This window comes from Accipiter gentilis, chromosome 3 (genome assembly GCF_929443795.1).
Source record: "Accipiter gentilis chromosome 3, bAccGen1.1, whole genome shotgun sequence".
NCBI classification, from domain to species: domain Eukaryota; kingdom Metazoa; phylum Chordata; class Aves; order Accipitriformes; family Accipitridae; genus Astur; species Astur gentilis.
The window spans coordinates 44,737,683-44,749,731 of NC_064882.1; the positions used below are offsets into that span (position 1 = coordinate 44,737,683).

A 12,049-nucleotide genomic window follows, 5' to 3' on the forward strand; every position below is an offset into this window, starting at 1 on the left:
TAGATCAGGTAAATCAGGGCTCCTGGAAAGTCTGTTGCAGCTGACTCTGCTAAGCAAGTACATCCAAGGCACCAGTGTAACATTCTACATAAGATGTTCAGAACCTGGACTTAAATTAAGAGATGCTTACTAGGAATGCTTGCAGTTTGAGACAGGAAGGAAATTTAGGGGAAAAAGGGACAGAATGGCTAAAAATAAGCACAGTCAGAAGGATGGGCTAACAGAATAGTGTGAAGTAGGTATCCAGGGTCAGAGAATGATTCAGATAGGAGTGTAACCTACTGGTAGAGAAAGCAAAGACAACAAACAAGGTATGTTGAGTCTTTAAAGTAAAGGGAGAAAAAAAGACATCAAGAAAAATACTTTTTTTTTTTTTTTTCTACTTTACATTATGAAACCATGACTGAACATGAGAGTCAAGGAGAAGGACCTTATGTGACTACAGAACAAGGGTACGAGAAGGAGACAGAAGTAAGAAGGGTTAACAGACAATGGGAGATCTAAAGAGACCATGAGACAGGGCAAATTTCAGACCCTGAATTGCAAAGAAGACAAAATAAGTGTATGACAACATGAAGGCAGCAAAGACAAGGAGAGGGAAACAGAGGAGGAGTACAGAGGAGAGCAGCACAGACTCCTTGGGAAACAAGATTGCTGCAGTTTTTTAAAGCATTGAAAAAAGAAAACTGATTGGATTAGAGGGCAGAAAACAAAAATCTAAAGAGAGTGGAAAAGTTTTAAGGAAGGCAAAATCCAAGCAGGGATTTTCTGCTTCAGTTGGGAAAGTCAAGACCTCCAGGCAGCAAGTCTTAAAGACTTGGGCTAACATGGCTCTGCAAGGACTGGGTTTTAGGAAAGAACTGTTGGTCTAACAAGCTGTAACTGAAAAAAAAATATTGTACAATCAGGAAAGGTCTCCTAAAATACAAATTGCCAGCTGAACTGGGGTACTCTTTTAAGACCCAAAGAATGATGTGTGTTTGGCTAAGAGCTTGGCAGTCTCCAGGAACGCAAACTGAGACAGTTTTAAGTGACAGTGTATCTGACGTTACAACTATCAGGACAGAATCTGTCTCTCTCCATGTCATACTGCAGTCATTGAAATCAGAAGAGCTTAAATAGCATTATAAATTATTATAAAAGCAACCGGCATCTCTTGCATATATATTTTGTAGTTTGCTCCCACCACCTAGGATGTGCAGATTCCCTGCTTTTCTCCCAAGGTAACTTAAGACACGAGGGAACAGTAAGGAAGATAACCTTTCACAGGGCTTAGTTTAAAAGCTTCATTTAGAAAGTTTTGAAAACTAGGTAGCTAAAAGCATTAAAGCATTAAAAATATTACTTTTTAGTATGTTCCATCACAGAGAAAAAAAGTTACCAAGAAAGTTAAAGTCACTTTTGTGTATCAGATGTTGATACATACTTTCAAGCTTACTAGCAGTCATGGAGTACATAGCTCATATTCTTTTTATACAACATGGATAAATCTGCATGAACAAAATATTAAGTCTACCTCAAGTTTACAATGTCTTCAAACACAAAAAAACATCAACAGCTATTTTCTGTCCCTTGATTTAAGTATAAATTTCAGATGATGGTGTGAAGTGGTATCTACCCTGCTTGAAAAGCAAAAATTTAAAACACAACAACCAGCTGCTAGACTAAATCATGTTTTTAATGGATGTTTTAGCTATATACCAGAAAACTTCTAGGAAAATTGTATTAGAATCAGACAGTCACTGAGCACATACCTACAAGATAGATGCTGCTGAACTCATTTAATAGATAGAATAAATTTACATAGATATAAGCTATTTCTTTGTCTTGCTTTCCTTGGCACGCTAGACAGTTTGTTAATAAATTTAATCAGACCTGAGCCCAAAGGACCAGCAGTTCTTTGTAGATTTTTGTGTGAATCACAACCTGAATGTCTCCTCCACAGGGAATTTCCTTCTGTAATGATCAATAAGGGACCAGTTTCATTATAGACACCTATGCTATGAGAACATACCCATCTGTTCCCCTCCCCACAATGTATTTCTTATTTCTGAGTTCTTCTTCACTACCCTGCACTTCTCAGGCTTTGTAGTTTGAAGGCTTAGGGTTATTGTAATCAAAAAAATATACAAAACTCTCACTCCTCCCAAAACTTCAATATGCAGAAGACTGTCTGCTTTCCCTCGCCTCTAATGTGAGATGACATGAACGACAAACATCAGCAATTCCTAGGTCTCATTTGTCCCCCATCTGGGAGGTCTTTTACACAATTTTAAAAGCAGGGGAATAAATACCTATACAGGAACGTATTCAATGCCATAGCAATTGGATACTTTCACTTAGATGGGTTTGAACTATAAGGCCAAAGTATTCCTATTATGGAATTACTACAGGATACATACATACACACACATACATACACAGTTATGAGACTTATGCATAAAATATTTACTCCTTTCCATAAAATTGTGTGCAGAAAAAAAACAACCCACATTAAAAATCTCTCTTCTTACTTTTTTTTTTCTTTTTTTACAACTCAACTTTGTAAATCAAAACTGTTGATCATCAGAGTTTTGTACGGCTAGCCAAATATAACTTACCCTTCCACATTATTACAGTAACAAGCATCTTAAAGCTATATATTCTTTGCATGCAAATTAATTCCAAAGTATTTTGCAAATGATACAGTACATTCTTTTCATACCTACCAATGGAAAGCAACTCTTTCCAGGATGAATTGCAGCAACTGTCTATAATAGTATATAACAGTATACAGCAATATAGGGCAGGAATTGAGGAGCACACCAGAGCCAGCTGTAACTACAGGAGACATTTTTCGGTTGACGGTGTAATTATCCGAGCTGGAATTTTGCCAGAAAATCAACTAGCAATACTCTGGCAAAACACAGCCTCAGTTTATTAATCCAGCTCTTTATGTCACTGAGCTAAACATATCATTTCACATTGCACCAAGGCTGGTCTAGTTTATGCGGCTCGTGTGTGCTAATCATGGTGTTTGGTGTCTCCTGCTCTCCTAATTATGAACTCATGTAGTACAGACCCAAAAAAGGTGCTCCACTTTTCTGACAGACTTTTTTCTAGCCTGCAGTGTTGGCAAAAGATGAATGCCCGTATTATTCTGTGTAATGCTGTTTAAGATCTTTTCTCCTCTCTGCTTCCTGCATCGTGTTTTGGTTTTTGGGGTTTTTTGGTTTGTTTTTGTTTTTTTTTTAATACACAGATTTAAAAAAAAAAAAGAATAAAAGGCTTATTATCAATTAAAAAGTCAGAAATTCAGTCAAGAAGGAAATTAAAACTCTCCAAAGCAAATCCTCTCAGATACCTCTAGCTTTACAGAGCAAAGATCTACAAAGAAATCACTGCTGACTAATACAAAGCTCTAATGATAAAGATAGTAAGAAGCTCTGATATCATGCTAATAAACATGGTATATTTGCCTAGATCAGAGAGCATGAAACAGTTTAGGTTGATGACTCTAACTCAGTAGAAGGCTCCTTGGGAAAAGCTAGCAAAACTGAGTCAGCCTCGCAGCCTCAAAGGGGAAGAGGGAACAAGGGCACTCGCGTCAGTGTTGAAGACATTGTACTAGAATTTGACATAATACAAAAGTAAAGTAAGCAACGGGAAACTGAAGTAGTTGACAAATGAAACTGCATGCCAGAACAACCAGGTATCAGCATCAAAATTCTAAAAAAATAGCCCAAAAATCCAACAACAACAACCTACCCCCCCAAAAAACAGAAAAACACCCCCAACACCAAACCACCAGAATACTGGCATAACACTGTACATAGAGCATACAGCAAATACTTGACTTATTCTGATGTACTGGCAGTCGAATATTTAAAAAAACCCAAAACATACAGAAACAGGAAAACAGTGAAACCAAATATACATACAGTGGATAGGAGGAAGAAATAGCCTAAGGATAGAAGAGACTGGAATATTCACTAATCATTGTTTACGTATACAGGATTTTAACATTGCTTGTTCATGGAATCATTTGAGTCCAATTTTCGTGAACTGAAAAAACCACTGTATGAGTGCTCGGGGACTAACTCACTGAAAATAAGTATTTTATACCTAAATGCTTTAGACTCCTTTTGAAATCTCAGTGGGAGATCTGTCACTCTTGTTCTAAAACCCAAGACTGATGATACTGGCAGATGGTATCTTCAGATTATAGGATTTACAATGGAAAAAAACCTGAAAGGTACTTAATTCTGCTGCAATAAAGATAACTACAATCAAAGTCAATAAAAACAGAAAAGCTTTATTATGGGCATATATTGAAAACATATTTTTCCCCTACCACACATGCAAATTTGAAAGCATCTGATATACATTTTACCTTTTGAAGGAAAATTGTCAGATGAAATCCATGATGTCATGGATATCCGTGATATTATTAAAATTTCAAAGCCTTATTTGAAAGCAGTTTTCTTATAATACCTATTTAAACTTGAAATATTAAATTGTGCAAAATCAGGATTATTTCTGACAGTAAAGAAAATGTTATTATCCCACGCCTGAGTCCCATGCCCAACTAAGCAATTTTTTGTAACATTGCGTGTATCAAAACTTGCAGTTTAAACTATGCAGTATGCACACCAATGTTACATTTATCCTATTATCCCCAACACCCAGGAAAAAAATGTTTTAATATTGATATTACCTGTATCTTTTTAGACATGATAATCTTTGTATATATTTCAAAATATACTTGAAACCACAAGTAATTCTATGTTGCTGTACTATTTGGTTGATAATTGTTACATTGTTCAGAAATGTATGCACCATAATCCTAATTCTACATTTGCATGCATAGACTTTAAAACACTGCTCAAATTTATCAAAGTGAAAAATCATGCCATTTTGTTACACAGCAGAATAAAAAGGAAATTGAAAATTAACCAGTAAGCTTTGGCACTGGGCAGCATGGCTGCTAAGTAATATTTGAGTTCACTATTTGGTAAAAAAAACAATCACATTTTTTTTACCAAAGTTAGAACATTTTTTATACTCATTGCCATTCAAGAAGCCATTTTAATACTTATATGCCATATTACAGATGTCCTGTAATACAGGACACAGTTTTAATTACATTATCAGAGCAGCTGATACACTTGTTTCGGAAGAAATCTTGAAAAGCATCTAATAAAGCTGTTACCCCGTTAAGCATTTTGCTCCACCTACCTTGTTTGCGTACATCCTCTACAGCAGCAACCAATTCCTCCTTGAGATCCTGGCTCTCTTTAGCGATTTGGTCTCCTTTTTCTAAGAAGTTTTGAGTGGCCTGCTCTACTGAAGCAGCCAACACGTGAGCCTTCTTAGAGCGCCCTTTCTTTTTGCCAGATGGTCCCTTATTGCTTGTGTTAACAAGCGTTGTTACCTTTGGGAAAGAAAAACAAGTTTTTGTCAGTTTGAACACGATTCTTCAAGTATTAACAGCACAATAGATGGCCATCTAATTCAATACCCCCACTATTTTCTTTACCCTTGAAATGATGTAATGGTCACATGTATTGAATAAATAAAATTTAAAGTTTAAAATGCAAAGCATGGCAGCACATACCTCATAAAAGGTTTTTCCTTTTAACCTCAATTTAGTCTGGGCTAAGCAAATCACAGTCAAGCAGTGAAGGAGAAAAAGATAAGAAACAGGTATGGAAGGGCACTGGTGCTAAAGCATCATTTTTGTCACTGTTTTTCATTTTAAAAAAATGAATAAGCCGATAAAATGAAAGCCTAACACATGTGGGTCAGAAACCATTCAAAAAGCAATCGTCCCTTGAGATAAATACTGTCAGTTACATTCAAGTGGTGACAAAAACATTGTGGCTGTTTCCCAGACATGAAGGAATGAATAGCTCCTGCTGCAAAGATTATACAGGTTAAAACTATTCAGTTTAGTATTGCTCCAGTATATTTATAACATACTGGCATAAGACAACAGCAGATAGTGAAAAGATCCCACTTTCTCCCCAGTACTGAAAAAGAATGAAAATCTGCTTCCATTTGTAGAATCTCCTAAAGGAATTCTTTACTGAGCTGTCAATAAACTGATTAGAAACTTTAACCACACAGCTTAACAATACAGCACGGTGCATACCACAGCTTTTTGCTGGACCAAAAAAAATCTTGTATCACTCTACCAGTAAAAGGCTGCCTTTCTGTAAAACAAGAGTACTGAATCAGATATCATCAGGTGCTAAACACATGAAAGAAGAGCCATGGATCCATAACACTCAGGGATGTAATTCACCCTAACCAGGATACAAACCAGGGCAGCTGAAGTGATGTATTGGTGTGCTAACCCAGAAATTCACTGTAAGAAAATAAAAAACTTTGCAATAAAGACAGTGCACTACAAAGCAAAAGATTTTAAAACAAAGTGTAAAAATTCACTGTCGTCCCACCCTATTACAAGAAGCATGACAAGGTGGTTGGTACAGCTGTGACCAAAGAGCCTTGTGTCATGCAGTTTGTGCAGTGGTTTTTTGCTCTTTGAGCTAGGTTTCTTTTTTTTTCAAATCACATCTAAAAACTATAGACTATAGAAGAAAAAAAAAAAAAAGAAAAAGAAAAAAAAAAGATATTATCAGGGCTTGAAAACATGATACACATATGCATGGACGTATTGGGTGAAAAAACAATGTATTCTAGAGCCTTCTTTCAGGAAGGAGTCTGCCTGGCTACAGGAATGTAATGTTCTTCATTCATCTGTTTTTTTCCACTATTTATATTTAGAAATAATATTTTCTTTATTAGTTTTCCCTTGCAATTATTCTTCATGACATTTTCTGAAGATCCTTTTGTGGTTGATCATTGTCTATTTAAGGATTTTAGAATTTGATAAATAAAGAAACTAGGCTACCTCCATAACCTAACTCAGGTTTAGCAAATGGAATGAATTTGTCCAGTACATCATAAGGATGACTAAGAAAAACTTTCACATACAGCAAGCAATAAAATTGGTTAAGCACATGCTGAAATGCACATAGGAGACCCAAAGATGAAGATAATAATGTTGGAACTTGATCTTAATTATTTGGACTTATGAAACAAACCAGAACTAGACTGCCAGAATAGTTCAGATAGTAGGGAGAAGAAAAAGATCGGAACTAAAGAAAAGGTGGTCAATAAGTTAAGTCAAATCAGATTATTTCATAGATCTCTCTATTAGGCAGATGCAGGGGTCAATAGCTAAAAAAAATTGCTCGAAATAGCACAAACACACAGAAGTTGTAGCTGGCACAAGAACTGCTGAAATCCTGTGAAGACATGGAAATTAGATGGATTGCAGACTTCTTTTGGTACCTTAAAATTTTAGTTTCCCATTAAAAATCATCAAAATCACTGTTACTGGATTGTAAGTCTGCAAGTCTGCTCCTTCTGTGCATGATTCAACTATCAGGTGGATTCTTTTCAGCTAATTTTACCTACAAATAAGTTGCACATCTATTGTCAGATCACCTAGAAGTACTGAACTAATGCAGTCGATGAGTGGGAACAGAGACCACGGCTGTTGTAGAATACAATAAATTTGTGCCTAGGTACAGTCAATAAGACATCATTGACAAGAAAGGGAACCTAGAAAATCAGACTGAGAACAAGCAAATACATATTAGATTGCTAAATTAAGTGAAATAAATCCTAAATAAATATTTTACCATGATAATCTCCAAAATCTTTTGGTGGTATATATAAATATGTAATTAGATAGATATAGAGTGAATGTGTCTGTGGGTGTGTTCTTTACTAAAATGTTTCTATGTGTTGGATTTACTACTGAAACAATAGTCTCAGCAAAACTAACAAACCGTTTTACATACAGCCCTCATAACACAACAATTATCTCCAGGCACTTTTAAATAAAATGTACTGAGATAAAAAAATAAATATCCTGATTTAATTTACACAAACTGCGTTGAGTGACAAGAGAGGCCTTCCTCCTAAAACTCCTAAAATAAGTATGAGGTAAGTCCTGCAAAAATCCATTTCTTGAATGGATAAGCATGTAATATGCAAAGGAAAAATAGGAATTGGTTGAAAATACACTGGGTTTAATTGTGTGAGTTTTGTTTAATGGGAGCTGGCTGGTCATCAGTTATCACTGTCTGGGTTTTTTTTTCAAGGAAGCATAAGGACAAACACAAAATTCACATTTTCTTACACACACAGAGTGAAGTGCAGGAGTCTAACCCAGACTATGGAGAGTGCTTTGCTGAATTCCCAAAAAGGGACTAGTTAGGAGACGGGCACCTCATGCTGCAAGCTCTGAGGTGGCTGCAAGGGCACACCACAGGTGCAATTAATTCAAGAAATGAGAAATAAGTATTGATCTACTTTGGCCCCTCTATTGGGAGCTTTTTCTCTATAACTGTAATAAAATTAAGGAGTTTTCAAAATAACTTAATGGTATACTTTTACAACAGAAATAGACAAAAAAATATATCTGTATCCATTTAAAAAAGATAAAGGAACCCTTTTGAGGGAAAGGAAGAAAGCCGAGAGTGGTTTATCTTTAAAGAAAGTATGCTCACTGCAAATACTTGTTTCAGCTTTAAATAGTGCTCTTTCTAGCACGATGGTATCTAATTATGGACACCTACACAAAAGCAAACAATTCTAAACCACCATAAACCAAGGAAAGTTTATCAGAACTTCCAAAATATGTAGAAATCAGTATAAAGGAAAGTATTTCATAACATTTTCTTTAATGCTCTTTTAACATAGGACAATTGCTTCGTCCTATGCTGAGTAATATGCAGAAATACAGAAAAACCACTTAAAGCTCCATGTGTGTCTATCAGTGCTCAAAATCTTCTCAGTAAAGAATCTCTGTCAGAGTCTGTGGCAGATCCTAGAGATCAAGAGGAACCAGCACTGGCATAAAACCGTTGCTAATGCACTGAGCTGCTACAAGCCCAGAAGTAGCACAACGCCTAGGAAATTCCTAATTGCCACAGAAGACGGAGACTTTTGCTATTATTTCTTATAACAGACATGTAGAAAACAGCATCCCCAAAGTAAATCATCTTTTTCAAAAGGAAATGTTGGTGTATTCCTCTTGATCCCCATTCCCTCATATAAGTTTTGCTGCTGCTATTTTTATAATGTTGGGGTTTTTCCTAGCATTAAAATAAATAAATTTAAAAAAAAAAAATAAAAATTTAAAAGTCTCTACCATGTCAAAAGCTCAGCTTCAAATCTAATCATGAAATCATATAAGACATGCTAGCAAGAGAGCACAAATTCACAAACGGTGCTAGAGACATTGTTTGCCAATGTACCTCAATGATTTGTAAATATGAAGCAAAGGCTTATAAATTTTAAACAATGGAGATATACAAACATGAAATACATGAATAGTAACATCTCCCTACTATCTAAACAACAGCATTCAGATGCTAGGAATTTTTATTTTATTTTATTTTGCTTATAAAGAGGTGACTTGGCACCCACAGGTAAGATCATTCACAAAAACATGAAGGACAAATCTTGAGTGTAACTGGACTCTCAGATCAGTTTTATATATATTTAAATTCCACTGAATACAATAAGAAGAAAGTGAATGAATGGGTCTCGTAACTACGCTGGTTACTATTCTTGAAATAGTTTTCTTTTCCTGGCCTGTAGATATTTTTAATTTAGTTCTGCAATCTGAAATTAGTACAATAATTAGGCCATACTGGGGACACTCCCTCTATCTGGAAATATTCATGGGCTCATATGAAACCCTAGTAGCTTGCTTTTTTGTTTCTAAATATTTAAAACAGATTTAAAGGCAAATGGAGACATTGTGGTTCCTGATTTTTTTGACAGAATCCACTTAAATAATTAAAATGACTGGTAACAGGACAATTGTCTTTTTCTCTTACACTCTAGGTTAGGAAAACACCAGCAGGAACAGTTAGATTTTTCACATTAAAATTAAAAAAAAAAAAAAAAAAAAAAAATCAGTTTGAATGTTAGGAACTTTAAGATAAATCTAAAATGTTTTTTTCTGTGAAAACAAATTTCTTCGGAAGAAAAAAAAAAAAGACTCTAAGATCAAACAAAAGGCTGATGTAGATTAATGAAAAGGTATTTCTTAATAGAAATTACAAAGAAAAGGAAGAGCAATATAACCTTCAGTGCGTACCACTGGAACATCTTAACATCTCCTGCTATAACATGTCCTGCAGATGAGGACAGCAGAGAGAAAACATCTATTCTAGTCCCAGCATTGTCACTCAAGTCTCTGACCTTGTACATATCATGTCTCCTACCTATGATTTAATTTCATTTCTCTATTCCAGACACTTCAATCTGCTTGGAAAATTACTCAATATCACGTCCACTTAAATGAACTTAGTAGATAAAACTAATTATTTCGCTGAATCAGGGTCCCAAACTAATTTGATCAAAATAATACTATTCATTCATTTCAGAGAGAGTCTAGAAGCAAACACTGGAGGTTAGTTTCCTTAAGAAAAGAAAACATACACTGCACCCAGATTTAATTTAGCATATGCACCTTTCAGCTACTTTTAACAAAAGTATAAATTGAAATCTCCCACATATTGTAATTTGCACATATTAACACATGTCCTTCCAAAAAACCTCCACATTCTGAATTTATCAATGACTCCAAGTATAGCAGTAAACATAAACAGAACAATGTGGCCCAACGTGGACTACTCTCAAGCTACAGTTTCAAAAATTAATTGGCATATCAAAACTAGAACATGTGAACTTATGAGAATAGCAAAAAATCTAGAAACTTACAAGGTTTTAAAACTACAATTTCTGAGTGAAGAAGAAAGTCTCAGGATGCTGAAGTGACATATATAGTAAAGAAAGCATTGAGAGCAGACATGAAGAGTGTATACACTCTTTCGAAAATGTAAATACTTTCCAAAGAACATGACAAAATTTCCTAGTCTTGTACCATGAGCTAGAAATCCCCACTGTAATCGCTACTTCTATGCCTAGAAAGCTGAGCACCTTATTCCATGAACATTCACGGTCATCTTCCTTATGCATTGAGTCAGTGAAAACTGTCATGGACCTACCTTACTACTGAAAGAATTTTAGAATATGTCTTGTGTTCCTGTTGGGCTGCCGCTCAATGGAACCCTATAAAATCTAACAAGGACACTGCACCGGTAAGGAGGAACCCGTGGCAATAAGATAGGGGAGAAAATCTGCTTCAAGGGACCTGAGGGACCTTCACAGAGAGCAAGCTGTCAGCAGTGTGCCCTGGCACACCTTGAATATCGTGTCCAGTTTTGGGGCTTCCAATACAAGAAAGACAGGCACAAGTTGAAACAAGAGAGCTTCAAACTGAATACAAGGAAAAACTCATGCAGTGATTTGTACAAGTACAATGATTTTCATTTATAAAGCAGATTTGATTCAAGGTCCCCTAAAATAGTCTGTAAACTTTAATATGATGGCCTAATAAAAAAAGCGAAGGAAGGTAGAAGTTTGGAGCCTTGTGATGCAATGGACATCTCCCACTTCCCAAGGAAGTATTGTAATCAATGAACTGTATGCTAACGGGGATGGTGGGGTTTTCTTCTCTCTAAATGAAGTTGGACCATCACGCAGCAAGAGATAGAAGACTCACATGATGGAAAGACAGTAAGCAAGGAGAGGAATCATTCTCAATGTGGGGTTAAAACATTCACTTGGGAAAGGGCAGTTCTGGATTCCAGTCGTTGCACTAAGAGGTTGGGGTTCTGCATAATACACAGCCCTTACATGAAGAAAACCACTCATAAAAACTGGGATCTTACAATTTTGCCCACCCTGTGTCAGCTTCTTTTAAATTACATTAAATTACCAGTTTGAAATGCTAAGAAAGCAGTCTCTTCCAAAATTAGAAGCACCATGCGGAAAAGTCAGATGTATTGGGAGAGGGGAAGGGGGGAGGAAGACTTCTTATACCAGTGACAGAAAAACCCATGGCACATTAGCTACTTTCCCCTTTTCAAAAGGCATATATCAACCTATAACTTCATATAAATTGCATTATTAA

At 35.8% G+C, this 12,049-nt stretch overlaps 1 protein-coding gene across 2 annotated transcripts in view; it reads right to left on the reverse strand.

The window, feature by feature from the left end:
• Nucleotides 1–12,049, reverse strand: part of CTNNA2 (catenin alpha 2) — a 512,225-nt gene that overhangs the window by 405,559 nt on the left and 94,617 nt on the right. For both annotated transcript variants that reach the window (XM_049792668.1, XM_049792672.1), the window contains exon 3: nt 5,218–5,413. In XM_049792668.1, the coding sequence (XP_049648625.1) occupies nt 5,218–5,413 (196 nt within the window). The remainder of the gene's footprint in view (nt 1–5,217; nt 5,414–12,049) is intronic.